Raw genomic sequence first — 23,816 nt, 5'->3', positions numbered from 1 at the left:
GCGAGGGGAGCAGCACACTTTAAACTCAGTCACTTAGGCAGGGCTGGAGAGATGCTATTATCCATCATCTGCAGTTTTCTCCCCAAAGTGGCTACCTACGTAACACACACTTCTCAGAAAGCAGAAGCAGGATTATGCTTATCTTTCCAACTGTACGGTGCCCCAGAATACTCGATAGGCCAGAGCATCTTCTCGGGGCGGGGAGGAGATATAGGACTTCTTTTCTCCTGCAGGGGTTCACATGCACGCTATTGTCTCTGCAGTAACTACATGAAAATTACATAAATATTTACCAGTTTAGTTACAAGTTCTGTTCCTCACTGAAAGTATTACCCTTGAGGCAGTCCATCTCCTGCCTCTGCTATCTCTAGTACAAGGAGCCTTGAATTTTCTGCATCGAGCTACAGCTGCAAGAGGATCAATCCCGTAATTAGGTCCCCTCTTCCTTCCCTCCCCTCCCATCTGAGTAGCCTCACGTCTAACAGATCATTCTTCTAGGAAATATGCAGTGTGAGGTCGAGTCCACTCTGGCTAAAAAGAAAATAAAACCCAGGCCTCTCCTTCATCTTGAGCAAGCACCATGCCCACTACACTTCAATACTAAAGGAAATTATCATCATCGCTATCACCTCCCACCTCTACCAGAGCAAGGCCTTCAGGAAAGAAGCAGAGTGCCTTAAACAACGTGGTGTAAGTGTGAAAAATATGAAGAGTTGAGCCTGTTTACCTGTCAGGTGCAAGGGAAGATTGGAAGCAAAACACGTAAATCCTATCTGGAGAAGAATAGAAAGAATAGGAGGAGGTATCTAGGCATCTACAGAGTTAAGGTACTTCACTCTGGTTGAGCTTCACATTATCTGAGCAATAACTCTGACTCTGGGCTGAGGTACCTGCAGCCCAGCACCCTTGCTGAAGCTGACCTTTGCTTGCTGCAGGTAGACACTTTCTCTACCGCTACAACATAAGCAACTTTTGCATGGTAAATTCAGGGTCTGAGCAAACATGCCTTTTAGCTGCTGCCTCCTGCCTCTGTTAACACAGCTAGATTTTTTTAATGACGCAGCAAGCCTAGAAAGGCTTTTACCGTTTATGAGAAATTTACAGTATTTTATCAGACCATATAGAAACATGGTCTTTGTTTTAAAAGAGCTACTATGTGAGATTGCCTTTCCCATTCAGGTTTTCTTTGACGAATGGGAAGTACAAAAGATTTTGTGCTGCCAACTCCTCTGCATAACCCTTTGTTAGGATTTCAGATGGGAGGTGGGTGAAAGGATGCATTCAGATCTGCTCTGAACCTTGCCGATTTTTCAGCCTTCTCCTTCTTCCACTATTCAAAAGACATTTGCTTTTGAAGACCCAATATACATTCTAAAAAAGTTCTCCAACGCAATGAGCTGCTCATCCACCCACCAGCTCCAAGCTAGTCACACTTTTATGCTGACTTCCAACCAGATAACAGGTTGCCCCTCGCAGAGGCACCAACTGCACTCTTACCTGCCCACCTCTTCCGTTTAACCCTACCCTCTGGCTTAACTAGACCGATTATGGGTTAAGAATGAAAGTTTCTTTCCTCATTTAATTGCAGAGTTTATTATACAGAGTCTACAGGCACTTGATGCATCTGGTTCTTCATTCGATGGCTAAACACCTGCCTCTGGTAGTAGGCTGAGCAGGTCTGAAATGAAGAGACAAGCTGTCGAATACATTTCACTGCTGAATGTAAGGTCTGAGAAATTATTTTTAAAACAAATTATTTGGACATAATACCAGAATTTGGGTATGCTTCTCATCATTGAACTGAGTCACCAGATGAGAGAATTTGGTGAGAGATGTGCGGTGTTTCCTTGTTACATGGATATAAAACATAAGGTGAAAGGTTACTGTTCAGCATCAGAGCTGAATGTTCACCCTGTAGGGGTCCGTGCAAATGAACTAAAATAAAACACCAGTACAGGAACCGGTATTTTCAAAAGCCCAGAACTTGTCAGGTAGCTACAGCAGTGTATGTCACATTTCCTCAACTGTGCATTCAAAGCAGAAAGAGAGTTTAATGCTCAAGGTGAGACAGAGAAAACCCACGAAATTCAAAATTAAGGTTGAGAGTTCGTCCTTCACTCACACAATTGCCATTTTCCTTTTTTTAAATTGGTAATTTAAATTAATGCTCACGAAACACAATAAACTAATGCACCAGCCTGAGACAGGGCAGCAGGGCAGACATTATATAAACCTCTTCGTACAAACATAACAGCGCACCTAATGCCTCATTTGTTATAACCCTGCCCTTCTAATCTTGGTTACTGTCAGCTGTACAGAGCTTCTGCGGCTCCAGGGACAGCAAACATCAAGCTCACAATTCTCTCTGCTCTCAATAATACGCGAGCCCAATTTCTTACCAACGACAGGTCGGTGCAAACGCACTGCATGACTCCGGATCCTCTCTTCACCTCTCCCTTTGCTTTATCGTAACTTAAATCAAAAGGTAAATAGAAACCCTAGCTTTAAACTTCCTGGCATTTGACAGTTTCGGCATCAACCGTAAGTGTCAACTACTTCAAAAAAAATTCATTTCTTTTTAAAATGCCACTATTTGTTCTGGAGAGTGTCTGGTCAAAGTGCAGCCTCTGCATTACCCTGTAGAGAAAGAGGCCAAACTGCAAAAATCGCAGCACTGTATTTAATTATAAACCCTAAGACTTAACAAAGGACAGCAAACTGCACAGGAAAAAAACCCTTTTCCACAATGGAGAATTCAAATAACCCATACTTCGCTGCAACTGACTGCTTTAAACACAGCCCCCTTCACAAACTACAGGTTTCCTGTTTTGCTATGGCTTCTTCTTATTTTTTTTCCAAAATAAGATGCCCATTATGATTTGATTTTAGGTATACAGAGATACAAATTTCTTAACTGGAGCACAGCAAAACTCAGTCAGAATCAAGAACCAGACAGTGAGATGCATACACATTACAGAAATGGTTACACAACTTTCAGAGAAGGATTTCCTTCCCTTTATTCCTCAAATGAGGATTTTCATTTCTTGTATTTTTCATTTCTGGATTAGGAACAATTCCAAAGCGTTTCACGGCCAACCTGCATCCACCACTACAGTAAAAGCACACAGAGCAACAGAAAAGCTGCCATACAGATGCACAATACAGACGGGGCCTTGTTTTTGTTGAGATTCCACATAGGGGACACCGTATGTGCCAAATTTAATAGCCCTTTTGCACTTTAATAACGTTTGCATGTCAGAGACTTCAGCCAACACGTGCTCTGAAAACAGAACAATCTCTACCCGTTGGTCTAAACATCTGCTCCACAGAGCCTATAACCGACGCAAAGGTGAAACGTCTGTCTTTTTCTAGCCCTTTTCCAAGATAACACCTGCTCCTTCCCAACTTGTACATTGCCACGATGAACTGCTGCAGCTGAACTTTTAGATAAGCTGTTTACTTTTAGAAGTGTACTGCATAAAGACTTCTGTCCTTTAAGTGAAACCCAGTTGTTTAAAACATTTCTGCAAGAATTAGAGCAATATTTGATAGTCATTCGACTTACAAATAATTTTTTATTTAAATAAAGGCCTTATAAATACATCAGGCTTACATAGCCTAAATGGCAATTGGTGGCACAAGCCTCGTGCAGTCTACATATCTTAACAGTCCTCCACTAGTTACCATGCACGTGCTATGTCTTCTTGCTATAGTTCAACATCACAGCAAAATATATCTGTACTTAGTATCTGTGCAAAACATACCCTATCTCGGCCCAGGAGGGCATTTTCTCATGACCGTGCCTGTCTAACAGGTCTCTTCTTGATTTCTCCTCCCCAATACACTTGTTTAGGGGACCTCAGCTCTCTGCTGAGCTTGGGGAATAGAAGCGTAGCTTAGAGAAGGAATTACGTTAGTCTCTAGGGCCTTTTCTCCTGACCAAGCCATTACCTCATGCCTGCGAACGACAGCTCCTAAAGACACAAGCAGGACTCCGTCAAGCTTTTTATGTGTCTCAGGGCTAGCAATCTTGGGGGAAAAGAAAACAGCTTTTGCTTTTGTTACCACATTTGTTTAGGAGGCAGAGAAAAATCTTCCTTTATATAATAACTCAAGGATAGACACACACTAAGTTAGTTTTTAAATGTAAACTGGTGGAAGTGAGAGAGGTGGTCAGTGTGCTTAAACATTAATTGAAGAGGCCAGTTCTATAATATTAGAGAAACAAAACTGGAGAAGAGATCCTTTAAAGAGATTTGTTAGTACCTAGTCCAGCAAACAGCCAGTTTTTCCACTTACCTTTCGGTGAGAAGGTGGTAGAGGCTCAGAGGAGTCTATGGGAGCTGAGAGCAAAGGCCCCATTGCCCAGGTGCTGCACATTAAAACAGCACAGTGTCCTGCAGCCGATGAGCTTTGGCCAGAAAGTGTTGCGGCTGTGTTAAACTACCACCATTACAGGTTAGTCAAATCACATTCCTCCTTTCTTCCAGTAATATCTAGGAATGGCATAGTATTAAGGGCATAACATTTGTTTGATATTTTCATTTTCTTTTGGAAGTTCTGAAATTTGTGGCAATCCTAATGACTTTTATTAAATAAAGATGGGAAGCTCTTGAATTCCAGCTAATGTTCTCTTCATTGCAACTGTTCAATACTTAACAAATTTGACCACGTTTTGGCACTAATTGTTCAATGTGTTTGCCTTTTCTTACTTTGCTGCTTTTGGCTGGGGACGCTTCTCTATCAATCGTAGATCTAAAAGGTCCTGCTTTTTTTGTAATGTTCCTACAAAAAGATCACAAGCAATAACGAATAATTACGCAGAGTAAACTTTTTTGGGACAGATCTTTATGTCAGGTATAGGCAGGTCAGAAAACATCAACTTATTAAATGGCTCCAGAAAATATTAATCAACATTCTTTAATCAAAAAGATGTCAATGATCAATTCTGTAGCCTTTTCTTTAATCACCTGCTGTAACTTAAAGTCCGACTGGGGAAAAAGCAGTTTTGATTATTTTGATTATAATAAAATATTTATTATTATATGAATAATAATAAGGGTTCCAGACATTTCTATTATGCATCATGAAACAAAAAGAAGTTTTACCATTTAAATTTTATTCTGTACTAGGACTGACAAGAAGAGAAACACAGCTGTATTTTTTTGCCCGTTTAGTAAAAGGATTCCATTTAAATCTGTCAGAATTTTAAACTGGACACGCAAGATACACTGATGTGCAATTTGTCCAGTTCAAAATATGGCTAAAATCTTACATTCTTTGAGCATTAAATTCTTACAGAGCAAAATGAAACTATCTAGAAGTACAATGCCCTGTGCAATGGACAGTTAAAGATTTATTTTTTGCACAATGATAGTTTATGGAAAATGTCTTTTTTCAAAGTCATTACTTTATTGATCTAAAAATCTTAATTTTAGAAACATACCTTCTCTTGATTGATTACTATTATAAGAAAGAAATAGAAAACTTTTAGTGCCTCTTGCAGCAGAAAGGATCTATCCTCCTGATCTGATGACCTGATCTATACTTGTTCACATCTTCTATGGTTGGCAACAGCTGTGTTTTTTGGTTTTTTTTTTCTTTTTTTTTTTTCTTTTTTTTTTTTTTTTTTGAGGGGCTGCTTTTAGGGGAATGGATGTGTCTGGCCAACATGGAGAAAGAGAGATGGTTTAGGACAGCTAAATTAGTTTCCTGGTATGAAGGATTCTTGTAAGATCTTCCCTTTCTCCACCAAGTGAGGGCAGAGGGAGAGCAGGTCCTCAAGGTCAGCCCTCCTCAACACCCCTCTGGGCCTACCTGCGCTTGCTTCAGGCTGTTCCTCCCCCTCGTTCCTTCTGCGTCTCCCTCAACTCACTCACCAATTGTATGATGTTTTCACCTGGCTGCATTTCACCCATTTCTGGAAGTGAAAGAGTACAGAACAGTATGTTTTCGTAAAACCTTCACATTTTTCTAGGTTTATGTCTGAAGATCCCATTCTATTTGGGAGTATTGGATTTCTCCTCTCAGGAATAAGAAGACACTTTGATTAGGCAGAAGGTAATGTAAATCCAGTGTTTCACACTGAAAAAGACCTATAATTGCAAATCTCTTTCACTCCGAAAGCTTCGGTTTTTCACCTTTGCAAGACTTCAGAAAAATTCTGGAGGAGGAGATATTTGCTGAAAATTAGCAATTGCAGTCTTCTGGTGGGGGTGGGGAGAGGAGCTGCTAGCCTGCCTTCAATAGAAGCAGCTGCACAGCAATCTGGAAATTAGCCCAGTTGGGAGGAAAAAGTTTTCTTCCAAAGAGAAGCAGGCTCAGAAATGGGAAGAAGTTTGTGTCTGCCTGTCAGCAAAGACTCCTGCAGCTGAGTAAGTAAAGGAGGTTTAGGCAGAAAGTGCTCTGCTGCTGCGAGATGGAGATCTCCTGCTGTTCATGGGAGCACCAAAGGTCTCATCCCACCTTGTGTGCCTGTTGTGGGATTTAATGCTTATTTATTAGAGAAAGAATTTCTTTTCTCTCCTTGCTTTGGTGCTGTTGGAGGATCCTAGAACAAAAAAGTCTACTGCCATGTAGTATGTTTGCTCAGCAGATCGAAAAGCTCTTCTTGTTAAAGCCTATGCTCTTAGGGCCCACATTAGCAGATACCCTGCTTTAGGATGCAGCCTTCATAGTTAATTTCTGATTATGCAACCAACATTTTATTTGCAACAGAAAAATATACTTTTGTATTCCATTTGGATTTAAAACGCTAACTACAGCATAATAACCCTTTCAGTTAAAGCTCACTGCTTCTATGAAAAACAGTTACCTGTTCCTTACTACAAAGTGAAACCGCCATAAGCAAGCTTTGCACTCGGAGCTATGAGCGGCAACGTAGCTGGAACCCCAAACCCCTCAACCAACCAGCCTCTGACAAACCTGTGCACTTTAGCACTTACTTGAAGTGTGGACCCAAATTAAGTTATTCATTTTCACTGGATCAAAATGAAGCTGTTTAACCTTCTTTTCCTGAGGCAAAATGAGTTTCTTCATAATGAGTTGAGACTTTTCCTGATTGTTGATGAAGGGACAAGTTGCCTAGGGATAATACGTCAGACAAATCTAACAGGCTTAGAAATTAACTCCAGAACTCATCGGGAAATGGAAGATGCATTGAAATATCTACAGTATCACACAGGACTATTCTCTAAGGAGGCCTCTCACACAAAGCAGCATAGACATCAGATATCGAAAATGGGTTCGCAGACAAATTATTAAAACTGTGATTTTAAAAATGACTTATTTTGCGGTGCAGGAGAGCCATACTTAATCAAAGTGCATTCTTAGTCAATGCTGCTTTTGTGCGTTACATTATCAGTGAGATCTACTCTGAACAATTAAGGCATTGAAGTAGTTTAACTATTTTCAGAAAAAAAGATCTTTTCCCTTTACCCCTCCCCCCACTGACATGTTTGGGGATTAAAATACTGAAATGCTGCACACAGAAATACGATGTTTTCATTCACTTGCCCTCCATACCACTTGTGGGAAAATGACAGTGCAGGACTTCAAAGAAAAAAGCTGCCTAATACCTAATGTATGGAGACGCTTAAAACTGTGTTTAATGCAATAAATGTATATAACTCAAGACATTACCAAACTAAACATTTGAAACTTATTACAGAAAAAAAAACCCCACAACAGGAAATTATACACAGAACGATGGACAATATTGAGAAGGTACAAGGCTTGCAATATATCAGAAAGACTTTGCAAAATTGACAACTGGGAACAAATATTCACAAATTGTCAAAGTGTTTTTTTAAAACAAAAAGAGGCTCATCTGTGCTTCTGACTTCATCAATCTTATGTTGTTCTTCAGGCAACATACAGTGAAAAGGTGGGTATGTAACCTTTGCAAATAAATTCCTGGGAAATCATGATCTAACAAAACCATATTTAGGTCTAAGACTTTCAACAGAACATTAATTGGATTGGCATTCTTTCAAACGTAAAACAAAAAGATCAAAATAACTGTAATATAAGAAACTGGTTATCAACGTATCTGTAAAATAAACACATTCAGAATGATCTTTCACGAGCAATGCACCCAACAAGTAATTCTTTAGTCAAGTATGTGTACATTTGCCTGCAAAGTATTTCTAAATAATCTTTTCAAAAAGTGTTGTTGGACTAGCGCAATATAACTTTCTCAGCAATTGCAACAAATGAAAGGTACCCCACAGAGAGCAACAGGAGAAATTTTTCTTTTGAGGGTATAGTCCTGCAGTTCTCACTTGGGCAAAAATTCCCTTTGACGTCACTGGGAGCTATGACTAAGAGCTGTGCACAGTTAGTCCCTCAGGAATGAATTTTCCACTCACTATGTGGGCAGTTCGGTGTGGAACTCTACATGCAAAAATATCGGAATATATCCTTAAGTAGTCACTACGTAGTGGCCATTAAAACATCTGAAATGTAAATGTTTGTTCTGTATGTTCCATTTAACCTATAAAATAATGCAGTTTCCATGCAGTAGGGCACAACTGTATCAGAAGAACTGATTACATCATTAGCTAAGAAAATAAAACTGGTATATCAGTTTTATCACAACTGCATTTTTTCCTCTAAGCTATATTTCACATTGGTAACAGGTAAAGTGTTACATCATAAGCATGTTAATATGATCTTGTGATTTGAAAGCAAAAATATTTTTGCAAGATTTCTGTATTAAAATAGTTATGTGCACAAAAGGTGTAGATAGCCTGACACCCAAAGCAATATGGAGTTAGTTTGATAGTACTTCCATTACACCAGAACTATGGACTCATTCACTAAACTATGTAGTACAAATTAAGATTACTGGTACATATAAAAAAAAATCAGATAGGCAATCAATTACAAACCTGGCAGTATTTTGAGAGAAAGAGAGATTTTTAAGTATTATGATGGAATGATTAAAACATCAGGAACTTCTTTTGGGAGCTCCAGTAAGAGATTTGCACTTGGTTTGTTCACTAGCTTACAAGCAGCCCTACTGCACAGGAATACATTGCACGAGGAGTTAATATCAGGGTCTAGAGTTCAAAAAATCTGTTAAAACTTAAGTGCAGTAGGTTCCACTACATTGTATTTCTGTTGAAATGTACAAAACATAGAAAATTGTAATGGTCACTTATTGGATAAAAATATTAATGTTCACAGATAAAACCTGACTGGTTTTTCTGAGTCAGATTTAAATTTACATCTTTTGCAGATTTAATCGACATGATTTGAATATTTAAGGTATCTTTGACCATCAAGTAGCAGTACATATTTACCATTTTACACCGATTCCCTTAATATGTTATGCCATCTCTAACTAGGTTTCCCAACAGCAAAGCCCTACTTGAAACCTTCATCAAATATGTCTTTACAGTCTAAGTATATATTCAATGAGAAATGCCTTTATACAGTATTTACAAATTCTCTCCATTAGATAAAAAGGCAAAATAAATAAAAAGCTTAAAGAAAGGAAATGCTGCTTAGGCTGTAGGCTTTTGCTTTTATCTTCCCCCAGCAGATGCTAGTCTCTTCAGTCCATGAAGTTGGCTAGCCAGGATTGTTTTTCTTCCTCTTACTTGGGCTGTGGCTGGGATCTTGTTTCAGTTCATGATATTGCACCTGTTTAAACATAATGTTCAGAGAGAAACTGGTCAGGTGGCCACTTGCTAGAAAAAAGAAAAAGAAAGAAAGATTTCTATTTCTTTTCCCAAGGCAAAAAAAAAGAAAAAAAAAAAAGAAGAAAACTCTTGTCCTGCAAGCTAGATGGGATCTGCAGCTGTGATGCAACAACAACAAAATGATAGATCTAGAGTAAGAACGGAAAACAGCATTAGCAGAATCCTGCCAGGAAATAAAACAGTGTGCTGATGTAAACTTTAGAAAACTTTTTTTTCCATGAGATGTAACACAGAAAATAAACAGTATCCACTTTAAAGAGTTGGATGAATATTCTTTGCAATCTGTTTCTTAAAAACACATTTATTTTCAAAGGCCTACCACAGAGGGATCAAATTCAGACTGGGTATGTGCACATGTACCTCTTATTTATGCCAGTTCTGAATTGAAACCATCACCTAGAAATATGGAAAGTATATCATCTTTGTGATACTGGAAGTGATTTATGTGCACAACGTATCTTAATGCTTAAACCATCACACTGGATTGCGTACTGCAGTGTAAGAGCTTATAATTCATAGCCTGCTTATTTTTAAAAGGTTAGTGATCACAGGTGAACTGTGATCAAAACAAAGATTTTCACCTTAGGGAAGAAAAAAAAAAAGGTTCAAGAACCTTAACTTTCAGAGCGCTGTCACAGGACACTGGGCAAAGCATCCTGCTGCCGACTGCACAAGTGCAGATCCTGCCTTTTATTATCCAGTCTTCCCATCTCCTCTCTGCACATCCTACTAGGCTTGGGCAGAGCACCTCCCAAAAGAAACCCTGGCAGTGCCTTATTCCAATGATACTCACATGGTCCCCAGAGGCTGGTTAATACAACCCCAGCACCCACTACCATCTCCCAAATAGTTGCCTTTTTACTGATTGCCCCGAAAGACCCTCAAAGGCGTAACTGTGGCAGTAGCTAATTCCTACCAGCAAAAAGTGTAACAGTCTCCTTAAGTTTCATGGAATATTCCCAGCTGGAGTTTTAATTTCTTTGTGCCAAAGAATATAAAGTCAAATCAAAATAACTGCTTTAAAATTAGTTAAAAAAAATCAGGAAATCATGATGCCATATATTAAACCAACAACCGTATGGACACTTTAAAAAGTATACACACCACTTGTACATCTGACGGAACTCTGGACAGAAAATCAAGTAGCTCATTGTTATCAATTGCATATGGACTTCGAAGCTTCTTTGTAAATTTATTGATGCCTGCAAAAGTGAGAGTTCAAATATTACTATCATCATCTTATTAAAATACCTATTTTTGGCAAAGTTCTGAGAAAGATTTTAGGATCCATTTCAAAGTCTGATATTAGCGTTGAATTAATGAATGAATGAACTGTAAATTCAGTCTCTAAAAGTCACACTCTGCTGGTGTGCTTTCCTCTGCTTCAAAATGCAAATGTTCTACTGACATATTCAAACTCCTCTAATAGTATTTTTAAAACACATTTTGACTTTGGACTACGTTTAGAAAAGAAAGGTTTTTTTTTTTTTTTTTTTTTTTTTGAAAACAAAACCAGTACTGGCTTGATAAGTCTTTAAACATGCAGAGGTTGCAAAAAGGAAAGGAACAATGTGTACTCCATCTCTGTGGTGCATAGGACAAGTAATAATGGGTTTAATTGCGGGATAGAAGATTCGGGTTAGATACCAGGAAAATCTTTCTAATGCTAAAGATGGTGAAGATCTTGGAAAGTTGTGAAGTCTGTGAAGGCTTTAAGAAAAGATTATACAAACCTCTGTCAAGGAATGACAGACACAGATGATCCAACTGCAAAGCAGAGAAGGGCCAAGATATCTTCTTTAGACATCATAGTCTTATAATTCTAATTGACAGTGCTTAAAAACACCAAGAAAATCCCCCTCCTCCCCAAAATTAAGCTAAAACCAGATTTTTAAATTATACTTATTTTCGTATCATTACACACCAGCTCAGATTCATACACTTTTCATGACAAAACCTAGTGTGCACGCTATGGAAACACAGGTCTAAAACATGACCAGGAATGCTACAAATCATGCAGATTCTCGCATGAACAGGAGAAAGCTGGCACAACATTTGAAAATATGTAGTTGCTGTTCTGTGCAACTTATCAAGCCTGTGTCAGAGATGAGATAATTCATTATATGTTCCAAAAAGTCTTTGGTGCCTAGGTCTTTCAGAAAGTTGTAGAAAGGACATGAAGCTTCAGCAGTCTTGGTAACATCCCTGGTCTCCCAGAGAATGATTCTCAGCTGTTCTGTCAGGATAGGAGATGGCTACCAACCTTTGATCCAGTGATTAAACAATGAGTATTGAGAAACAATATTTGAGATCCAAACACACTTGTTTAAGAAGATTCTTCACATCATCAAGTTACTAAGAAACAAAATGTCTACCACACTGTTTACTGAACATGGCCACCAGACCAGCCACTGGTGAATTCAAGAAGAGTTGATATGGCCTCACCTTATCCCTTCCCTACTCATAAAGAAGGCAACCAGTTATCACATGAAAATAAATGCATGAATACATCCAGGTCAGGGCTCAAGACAAAAGTACAGGAGAACTGATGAGAGGGGAGACTACGGGAGAAGTAAAAGATCACAAGGGGATTAGGTCTTTTCTAAAAGCTTGAAATTTTTCAGATTAAAATTTTTTCTCAATACTGCTTTCTACATACAGCTATAGCAGTTATCAGGACTCTACACTGTTGCAAATGAGATTAGAGCAGGGAGATTTTTCCTACTCCGTTGTGGTCAATGCAGTATAAGTTCAAGGACCAATAGTCTACCCAGGGAGAAACAGGGTTGGGAGGGAAAGAACCAAGAGTCTGTTGCAATAGCGGGCTGAAGGAAGCAGTCCCTATGGAGGTACAGAAGACAGACAGCTTTACATAAGACCAGTCATAGCATGGAGGAATTTTCATAAAAAACCATTTGCCTTCCCAAAGAGCTAAATGGGCAGACACTGCTAGAGAACAGCTCAAAGTTTCCTACGGATGAAAGTTAAACAACAGATATCATTTGCTTTCAAATGCAGGATACGTGAACAGGATGAAGACATGAATATACCCTAGGGAGGCTAGTAACATAAAATAATGGAGAAAACAGGTACCTATGTGTTTGGAATGTTACATTTTCAAAGCAGTTTCCTAGGCTGAAGGGAGAGTGGCTCAAAGCTACACATGACATTGTACTGCTCCGTGTTAACGCATTTCATCCCTAAGGAGGTTCGGATTCCACCGGTGGTGGAACCTCACCTATGCAGTATGTGTCCGTTTTCCAACACAACATGGAAGGAGAAACAGGTTAAAGAAGGGAACCCTAGACACCAGCTGAGCAAGAAGTCACCTAAACTGAAGTGCAGGAGAAAAATGTGGAGATAGACCGTCTTATGAACAAAGGCACTTGAAGTCATATCAATGACTAGCTAGATGGCTTGCAAGGGGGGGGGGGGGGGAAATACAGAGAGAGCACATGAGAGAGACCGCAGGCATGAGCATATGCAAGATGCATCTAAAATACTTAGTGAATATGCTATTGATCCATGGTCTGGGAGGTGTGGACTAGAGTTTAGAAGTCCAGGCTCTGCCCTACCTGAAACAGAGACTTGAACTTACACTCTCGTGGGAAGTCTAATACCTCCCATGGTATTGTAGGGCTAAGTGTCTTTTAATAAAACCTTTCAAACAACAGTGCTGATTCTATAGTTTTGAGGGTCTTGGAAAGGTATTATAAGCTCCAGATCTTGCATGAAACCAGGATGTATGAAGCCAAGTGTCCAAGATGCCAAGTCTGTGCAAAAATGACTAGAAAAAGGACATAGACCAAATAAGTCAAACCAGTAAAACAAAAGGCCTACCATGTTGTGTATGCGAAGAATGCAATTTTGGGAACAATCTAAGGGGTTGTGTTGCACCTTAGGGATAAAGGGTATGTGGCAAATAAATGAGACAAAAAAAGACACTAAGCCCATACATTTGCTTCTTTAGTTCTACAGATTTATTTTTTTGGCCAAATTCTCCTTATTATCTTTCCCCACTTTGTATATTCTGTTACATTTATTTGTAAAGATTCAGTAAGAACTGAGTTACTGAGTTATATCTAAAAGACATGTTGTCCAGAGTCAGTTCAATGAATTTATGTTGTCTCTCACATTCAAAGGTTTTTCAAAGAAATGATTATTATTCTTGTCTTCAGAAAGAAACTCTAGCCACAGATTCAACTGAGACAGTTCTCTTCACAGGTTTACACTACTGAATAAGGGTACAGCTGCTAGTGATGCAGAACTGTATTAAAAATGAACAAATGAAAACTTAGAGCATTATTTACAACAGATGTGCTAACAGTAGCTGTTTAAACTCAGTGTAAGGAATAAATACAAGGATAACTGGTAAGAACTTAGCCCAGTCACAACACTGCCCCCCTCCCCCCCAGCTCCCCCAGTTTCTGTTCATTATCAGCTGGCCAAATACCACATATACCTTTCTGTCAGACTAAAGGTGACCCTTTAAACAGGTTTCTTGTTGCTATGTTCACATACACTTTCAAAAGATAAAGTACTGCCGTTAAAAAGGCGTATTGTCCTAAATGCACTATATAGATTGAAATGCCTCTGTTTGTGTATAAGTGGTGAGAATAAATCAGAGTAATATCTAGACAAAGCTACACTTTGATATATGAAGAATCCTCACGGCTCCATGTTTATAGTATGATGAAGTCTAGAATGCCAGCCAAGAAAAATGCATTTTGCAGGTGGGCTTAAATCTTTACACAGTTGTGATTTTTAACTAACCTGTCTGTTTCCATCATGGAGCAGCTTCATGACCATAAATACAGAAAAGCACTGACAGTATAACTCATCCCTTAAAAAACATTTTTTTTCTAAGTGGCACAGACAGTTAAAAAAGGCTTTACTTACCCCAGACAAGGACAATGTATCTCAGTGGAATGAAATACAGGATGATTGTGAACACAGAGAGGGCAACAATTGCCAGCCAGCTTAAGAATGGGACAGTCCAGTTGAATGTACTAAGTGAAAAATTAATATAAGTCAGAACACTGGTCACCCAAAAGAACCAATAAAGGAACAAATAATGGGCAGGCGGGCTTACAACTTTGTGAAAGGGTGGAACTACCAGTCTTCACCAGGGAGAACCAACTGAAATCATGCATGAATATACAGATGCTGAATACCAGGGAGAACTTGGGTTTGAACGCATTCCCAGGGGAGAACAAAAACAGGCCTTTGCTTTACCCACTCACCGCTGACTGGCACCTCTCCCCGGCCCAGCTGTGCAGATCTACCACAGGAAGCACTACTCGCTGTCTTGGATGCTTCAGAGACTCCCCGCAATTTCAGTGTCAGACAAAACACATACATTTCCTTTCTCTCCAAATTTACTTGTACAGGCAACCCAGATCTCCATCTTCAATCCACCTTCCCCCCAGCCAGGTACAGGCAGGATGTTGGGGTTAGAACAGCCCTTCTAAGGGTTTCTGTTCGATACCCTCCCTGCTCTACCTGCACCACAAAGCAAGCAGCTAAAGGCTGAACAGAGACCTTCCTTTTGGTTTTGCACTCCCCAGCAAGAAAGGGGTGCTTGTCACAGGGGGTACAAGCAGCAAAAGGCAAGTGTGTGCGTATCCAAACCTGGAAACTCATCCTCACAAGAAGGGAGTTAGAGAAAAGATGGGGACAGATCAATCACTCCTGAAGAGAGGGGAAAAAGCGGGGGGACAAAATTAAAAAAAACCCCGCACTTCGGGTGGCAAAAGAAAGAAGGAGAAAAAGGAAGGAAGGGACAAAAGGAGGGAGTGGCATAACATCGAGTACATGACAGATAAAGGGAAGAAAAACTGCATCATTGTAGATGAAATTAAAATAAATAAAGATTATGTCTTCATGGACAAAGGAAAAGAGAACTTCTGGGATCCCATCGGAGTTTCAAGGCCCCGGCTTTCCAGCAAGGTCCCAGATTAAAACGTTGTTAATAAGGGTGCCAAATTCTACAGTGTGATAAAAATCTGCTGATCCCCTCATTTTGCAGAGGTTGAGGTATGGGCAAAGAGAAAGTGCAAGCTAATGAGTCTTGAAGCAGCTACACTGTGGTTCCCAACCTCTGCATGCAGGGAAGAGAAACAGGTCAGATGGCCAATTTATGTATATCCCATGGGAACTTTGGTTAAAGGGCGCTTGGTTAAATGGGATTATTCCATAAAGGCACTACCATGTCAAAGGTTTTGCATGACATTTATCCAGAAGGAAAATGTGGGTTTGGCTCTAAACAGCCTGATGATACCTTTTAAGGTATTACTATTAGCTACATACCCAGTCACATTGGTTAAATTATTTTGGCTTCTCTGGCTGAATAATTGCAATTATCTGAATTGCTGGCCATATTTTTCATAATGAGCTCTGGCTTCCTATATTTATTTGTCTTTTTTTCCTCTCTGGCAATTTTGACATGCCTCCAGAGTGAACATTATGTTAGTGTCACTTGGTGCAGGATCACTCCCTTTCTCCTAAGGGGACACCTGCTCTTTTCCCTTCTTCTGCGTGCATTTGGGCTGAACAGAAGGTTGAGGGTCTGCTCGTGTTCCTGTGACTCGGCTTTATGCAATGGATCACAGACACACCATGTGTGGGAACACTGGCTCCTCACTTAGCAAACCTCCTTCTGTGCTGTGTTAGCACAGCACTCAGTACAGGTTTCCCATTATAGTTTTAGGAACAAATTACAGAGATTTATAGGAAGATTCAGTCTCACTTTGTTTAAAAAATCGTATCACTCTTATCCTGCACATAACAGAACAAACTCTACTTTCAAAAGGCACAACTAAAGGAACTTAACCATCAAGAAGACTTCCTTGAACAGCCTGTTGATAAAAGACTTGGTTCACAGAGAGGCTCGTCTTGCTTGGTTTGAAAACTCACGCACTATAATGCGCTTATGCCTGCCTCTGTTGCTGTGAATAAGGCCTGTCTGGAAGTGTCCCCCAGGGAACATTTTCCCAGGTTTTCCTATCAGGGCCTTTGCCCTTAAACGCATAAATGGCAACTTTCTCTTTATCCTGATTCTGATGCGCTTTCCATTGCTGACAGATTAAAAAACAAAAAACAAACAAAAAAATGGCAGAATGGGTTGAGAGATTATCCTCATATTTCCTGTAGGTTGACCTCTAGCCAACGTATCAATTTCCTAAAATTCACTTCCAACAGAAAATATTTATTTTGGGGCCATACCTTTAGCACAGCCTACAAACGCATAAAAATGGAATACCAATTTGCTATACATAGCACCAAGCAGTGGAGAAGACAATTGCCTTATGTTTATAGATAATAGTTGAAACAAGCGGGAACACACTGCTTTAACTTTCCTTTAAGATATGCTGAGTGCCTCAAAAGAAACTTTACAGCAAAGACTCTTGTGAAGCTGCTCTAACTCGATATGGCTTCCAGGTCACCTTTTTGCCTTCCCTTTCTGCCGCAGAGGAAAGGAGGTTGCGAATTCAGTGCTCCCAACTTTTCATCTTGAGAGGCTTTGCACTCGGCTTTCGGATGGCAGAAAGCCAAGTAAATTCTGTCCCTGTTTCTCAGCTGAGAGAATCTTTCTGGAACCTTTTGGATCTCAAATGATAAACTTTAAATTACTGTTCACTGACCATGCCAAAAATACACCAAACTTCCTGTCCTAGGCCTCACAGATGCTTCCTCATATATACTGTAAAGCTCATAACTTCTCTTGCTTAAGGTTTAGATTTTTTTGGTAATTCATATATACCACATATTAGGCATTACATAGTATATATAAGCTTTGAGGAAAAGTTTTGTTAACTTACGTGAATAAAACATTTCTGGCAACAGAACGTACATATATCCTTAAAATCTGAAACCCTTATGCAACTCTGCTTGTTGCCTTTATCAAAACTTCACTTTTTTAATTACTTTTAAATAAGTACTGCTATGCCTCACAACAAGATTGTCATCTTTTTTACTTCAAAGCCTCAGTTCTGACTTTTTTCTCCCTGATTACTACATTTCTAAATTCCAAAATTAATATGACAGGACTTTCACAAAACTCAGGGCCTGCATAAAGCAAAGTAAATAATGATGAGCTTTAGCAATGAATCATCCAAAATTAGAGTCCCTTGCCAAAAAAAAAGTTGTCTAACACTTTGCACCTGAGCTTGGAAAAAATATGAACAGTATCAGAGTGCTAACCAGCACCAGTGTGTCAGCACTTACTTCTTTATCCTTTCTCCAAAGGAAGCCACTTCGTCAAGGACATTCTGGACGCTGACGCACACCTCCTGGATGGCATAAAGTTTATTCATAAATCCTTTTTTCTCACTGTCCTAAAGAAAAAAATAGTAGTCATTGCATAAAAAAAAATTCTGATCATAGCAAATATGCTATGTATCTATCAGTTAAGTTTTAAAATTGCACATTATAGATATATTTACAAGTCATTATTAAAAACTGGCATTCAGGTATTATTTTCTTGCTCTTTAAACAGTGCATATTGAAAATAAATACAGCTTAGCATATAGATTTAGCACCATACAAATTTATTTGTCATTACATTAGTTTCTAAATATGTATTTCTATAATTCAGCTCTCTAGTTTATAATGATGTTGAAGGTGCCAACCACATATGTTGTGCACACTTTCAAGTGATGAGTCAAAAGATACAAGAACCTCGTTTTTTCAGGATGACCTTTCTTGAGCTGAGGTAGGTACCAAGAAGATAAATGCACCTCTGGAAGCACTGAGAGTAAGAAACCAGAAACACTTCAGCTCCTATGGGCAAGATTCCCTTTGCTTGCTATGCCTCTATTTGAGATTTCCACCTCCCCTACTCTGTCAGCCTCCACTGGGCCCAAAGGTTGGGATTAAGTAGGAAATGCCAAATGCATTCATCTTGGCACGATATGAAGGTGTGCTGCTCTTCTGCTCAATGTGGATTATCAGAGGTATGCCGCCTAGCTCAGAAAAGATAGATGCGTATTTAGCTGTTCATATCATACTCACGCCACTATTTTATACATTGTTTAAGGTATCCATTACGCACACAGCACCACTGCCAGTGTGTTAGCACGCCCCACGTGCCTCTGTTATTCTACCACCCGTTAGCAGCGCGGCATTAGGCCACCCCTCGCACACGTGCAGCATGGCAGGTGGCATTCGCCCCAGACAAACCTGAGTGCATCACTCAGCTGCAGACAAGCTGCTAAATATGTCTTTAAGTTATCAGACATACCCGTGCCCTCTATAATCATTCTATTCTACCATTCAACTTGGCCAATGAACACGCACTCGCGCGCTCTCTCTCCTTTTTCTCATTAATATTCAAGTGGCAGTATGCATGAAACATATGAGAGATGCAACTCCAACTTCGTTACAATATGCTTAGTACAGTCTGCGGTTCTAAAAGCTTACAAACGTGAGCCACAGAAGAACTGAAAGATGCAGGAGAGGTGGCAGTGTATGAAGGCGTTTCATTATCTCCTTATTTATCCAGGCTTCTGTACGCTCTTGGACTTTTATTCACAAAGCCATCAATGTATGGTAATGTAAAAGTCTAACCATAATTTCATTTTTGTTAAATATGAAGATGCTTTGTTCAGTTTTAAAAAGTGTTTTTCAGAAATCGAGTGACCAGTTGGCCTTGAAAAATAGGAATCGCCCTCATTTAGATCTTTTCAGGAGTCTTTGATAGATTTGCTATCAGTAAATCTTCTCCTCCTTTCTGCCAGCTCCAGCTGACTTGGCCTCCCAGAAGAAGTGTCCATCAGCGGAACAGAGGAAACCATCATGGTGCTGGCCAGGGACACAAACACACTGCACAGACCCTGCCACTGCTGGGCCCTGTCCCACTGACAGTCTCTTCCCTTTTCCCCAAAGCTTTCCATTAGCCTCCTAACCCAATCAGTCTGTAGCATCAAATCCACACAGAGCCAAAAGCGCTCTCAAAGAAACGCTGTGTTCGACGGGTTGAAAATCAGGCATCACCACAGACAAAAATGACAATTTCTCTCAGTTTTTCTCAGATTACGTGCAAGTCAGAAGTTTATACTCAACATTTCCAATGGATTGGTGCCAATATTATCCTGCCTAGTTTGAATTTGGTTGGTGTTTTCTCAAAATTAGAAACAGAAAGAAAAATAACGCAAGATTAGCAAAGAGCAGCAAAATATTTGATAAAAAAATTGTTTAACATTTTGCTATTACAAACCACATACTGCAACAGTCTCTGTAATTGACCCCAAAACCCCACACCTAAGAAACTGGCTTATATTGCACTTCACTCCTCTTTTTTTGTCCTGATGTTCAATACTTTATTAGCAGACAGAACACTGGTTCACATATTTTATTGTCATTTTTGCTTTCTTTATAAACCAGCCTGGGTAAGGAAAATATCATTTAATCATCCAAAGGTATTCTAGTGATACTGGTTCTGCAACTATATTGTCAAGATGTCTTCTGAAGATGTTAAAAGCATTTAGCTGCTACAAAAGACAGATTGGCTATAAATAAACAATTGATGGGGGGGGGAGAAAGGGAGGGGGAGAGAGAGAGGGAGAAACTATTTCCAGTAACTTGGCGTAATTTTAAAAACCAAACACTTCAGAGATAGCAAAACATTCACAGTTTCTCAGGGAACATAAAAAACCTTATGTTCTTAGCTAAGATTAATAATTATTTATATCTCCAAAAAATGTTTTTGTTTTTGTAGATGACCTTAACCACAACCACTGAAACCAACTATATCCAACCTTGTATAGCATCACTGAGTCACTTTTGAAGTTATTTCTTAATATTTCTTTCATTCTTGAAGCCTTGGCAATGATAGCATTATCATCCTACAGTAGACAATTTCTTAGGTGGTTCCGTACACATCCAGTGTGTTTCATTTATGTTTAACTATTCATACTACTACAAAACCGCCAGGAAAGAGAGACTGGCTCTATCCACTCATGTAAAACACATACTTCCAGCAAACATGAAAAGAATCTGTTTTTTAATGTATTAGTAGTGAGCAACTGTAAGCCATACAGAAATCACAAATATTTTTCTGCTTTTGTAATACATGCAACTTTCATCTCTTCAGCTTAGATTCACAGATCTGCCATCCCTGTAAAGCTATCTTGATTTATAATTAAATTGTGTGAGAAAAGAATTGTATCAATGTAACAAAAACAGTACCCTTTGTGACATCTCCAGAACTCAACGGGGATTACTTTAAGAGGCCCTGAGGCTATTTTTCTTTACAAATATTTTACAAGACAAACTTGTACCTTTTTTGAAAATACATCTGTTTTAAATCATTCTCTTAAAAAAAAAAAAAAAGAGAGAGAGAGAAGAGAGAGAGAGAAAGAGAAAAAGAAACAGAGAGAGCATCATTATTTCCAGCCCCCCCCCCCCCCCCCCCCCCGCACCTTCTGAGCTTAAAGAAATTTGTTGACATATTCTGAAGCAGGCATAGACAAAACAGCACAGGAAAGAGGAGGCCGTCAGAAGGATCAGGGTTCGGCTTTGCTTAAACTAATTCCACATGCCCCACAAGCCATTAGCTGTTTTTTATTTCCTGCTCCAAAGATTTGTGGAGAAAATAATCTGGGCTAGGGAAAAGCTGCACTTATTTTCTTCCAGCAAGATGCTGTGTTAGCAAATACAACATATGAGCCACCTTGAGTGAACCAAGGTTCTTAATAATCCATTTTTCAAACACTACCGGTATTTCCTTTCCAAAGAAAGATGGGCTGTGACTGGAATTAATTTCATCATTTGTACAGCTACAATTGCCAAGTTTCTGGAAATAACTGCCATTTAAATAGTAGATAAAATTTATCATACAAAGCTAACAACAGTTTCATTACTATTTAATTTCCATGATTTGTTTGTTTGCAGGAGGCTTAAGGTATCTGAAAAGCAAGATGTTTGCATAAACTGCAAAAGCAATGTCAAATTGCTGTTGATAATCTGACTTACAAAAGGGAATGAATCCAAAGTAAAGACTAAGATCGTCGTCTCCTCCTACTTCACAGTAAACTGTAGACTACAGTTTGATATACTGCTTGGCCAGTAATAATACTTTACTGTTGTATACTGATTTTCAGCCATAACTGTATTTTACATTTGAGGAAAACAAGGCAAAATAAAATAAATGACTTGCCCTTAGACTGTGTGGATCTAGTTCAAAGGAAAACCAGAATATAACCCATATTGTCCCTTTATTCAGTGAGCTATGCTTGTGAGAGCATGATAAAATAGGGAAAGGGGAAAGCAAAAGAATAAATAAGCCAGATTCAAAAGTAAACTTTGCTAAAGTTACTGGAATTAGACTAGTGAAAAGAAAGAGCTTTAAATGAAAAGTGCTATTTTTTAGTACAGAACATAAAGCTCTGAATACCTTGTGGTAGATAACTCTCCCATTAATAACCGGTAAGCTGGAGATAAAGGCACACACCATAAAAACACAAATCATAGCAGAGTTTTGCCAAGAATAGAAGTAATTTTTGAGTTTTAGGAGATACTGTCTGGGAAAGATAGAGACTCCAGATGGATCTTCCAAAAATATCCTTCGTCTCCTAAGCAAGTATGATAGAGCACTTCTGTACAACTAGAAGTGACTGAGACAAAGCCTGACGAACTTGTGGTAGGCACAGAGAAAGAAAGGATGCTTAGCTGTCGCCGGCAGGGCACAATATTCACCAGGTATGCGGTAAGAAATTGTTATGGCCCTGCCACTCAGCCGCAATGAAGACGTATGCGCTGTTCGTTCCTTGTGTCACACTGGACTACCTGTGGCTACGTAAAAATGGGCCCACAGCTACCAGTGAGGAATCGCTCTTTTGACCTTCTGTAACAAACCCATAAATCTCTATTAGTAGAACAGAAGAACACTTCAGTGAGGAAGCCGTAGCAGATTATGTCAACTAATGTATTAAAGCAGGACCCTCCAGACCCCGCATAGCAGCCCTTTTATTATGAATTCATGCTAGCTCTGGAGCCTGTTTCCTCATGCGGGGAGTTTCTGCATCCCTCTTCGGAGCACCGGCCGGCCAGGGCAGGCTCAGAAGCAGAGCGCAGCCACCCTTACGGAAAGGAGCAGGCGCTGCCTCCCTCAGCCAGGCTCACGGCCGCACGCCTTGGGAGACCTCCGCTCAGAGACAGTGAAGCAGACCCAGAAGCGTCGGGAGGGCACGCGTTAGCCTTTACTGGCAGGAATCGTTAACATCTCTCCGGGAGGGCAAGCAGCCAGCTCCTGTTAAATACCATCCTGTGGTCTAGCTACTGCTCAAAAACCTGTCACTGGGGATTAATGGCCTCACCAATTACCTCCTAGACTTTAACCTCTGATTTCTGGGAAAGTCACTAAGAGTAAGACGGTAAGCCAGTAGTAGGCCAGCTCTGGAGGGATTTCATCTCCTCCAGTCCTTCTGAACCCCCAACAAAAGGCCTTCGGACCTGGTGATGGATACACAGGTAACTCATTATATTACCATTTTCTCTGGGAAATGGAAAAGGGTCAGACAACCATGATGATGATATTATATACAAGCTGACTTGGGAAGTGTGATCATGAGGTTCGCTGATTTGTCTACAGGACCAGGAGAGGTATACGGAGTGACCTAAAAGTGGCCTCCTCCATTACATCTGTAATGAACCAAGAGCGTTGGGTTGTTTTAACTGCTCGTCCTTCTTGAAGACTGCCACTTGCGGAGTCCTGTAACAGCTCACTCCTGTCACTCCTTAGTATGGGAAGACTCTTGCGGAGATAGTGAAAAGCTTTCAAAGAGAGTATAATGATTTATATAACCCACCCTTCACGTAAGCCAGCTAGTAACTCTTTGGGTTCTGGACTTTTAGGCATTTTAAACAGCGACTGACTACCTGCCAGAGAGACGGGCACTAGAATATGTTTCTCCCACAAGCTTGAACAAGGCCTGGATAGTACCTACACGATCCTGAAAATGAACGGTCAAAGCAGACTGGCATGATTTAACATTGGACATCAAATCCTAGGGTTACATTAGATAATCAGAATCAAGTCTTCAAACTGTGGACTTTACTTCTGCATAAACTGCCTGGTACAGCCCCTTCAATGACTGCCTTTTTAAAAGA

General features: G+C 39.7%; 1 protein-coding gene across 4 annotated transcripts in view; it reads right to left on the bottom strand.

The window, feature by feature from the left end:
- Positions 1-7,583: 7,583 nt before the first annotated feature.
- Positions 7,584-23,816, bottom strand: part of LOC135324697 (multiple C2 and transmembrane domain-containing protein 1) — a 286,852-nt gene continuing 270,619 nt past the window's right edge. For all 4 annotated transcript variants that reach the window (XM_064501475.1, XM_064501478.1, XM_064501477.1 and 1 more), the window contains 4 exons: positions 17,934-18,043; positions 14,607-14,716; positions 10,812-10,909; positions 7,584-9,648 (listed from right to left, as the gene is read on the bottom strand). In XM_064501475.1, coding sequence (XP_064357545.1) covers positions 9,577-9,648; positions 10,812-10,909; positions 14,607-14,716; positions 17,934-18,043 — 390 coding nt within the window. In that variant the 3' untranslated portion in view covers positions 7,584-9,576. The remainder of the gene's footprint in view (positions 9,649-10,811; positions 10,910-14,606; positions 14,717-17,933; positions 18,044-23,816) is intronic.

This window comes from Dromaius novaehollandiae, chromosome Z, assembly GCF_036370855.1.
Source record: "Dromaius novaehollandiae isolate bDroNov1 chromosome Z, bDroNov1.hap1, whole genome shotgun sequence".
NCBI lineage: Eukaryota > Metazoa > Chordata > Aves > Casuariiformes > Dromaiidae > Dromaius > Dromaius novaehollandiae.
The sequence above is the reverse complement of the archived record's forward strand: the minus strand, read 5'-3'. Positions and strand labels throughout refer to the sequence as shown.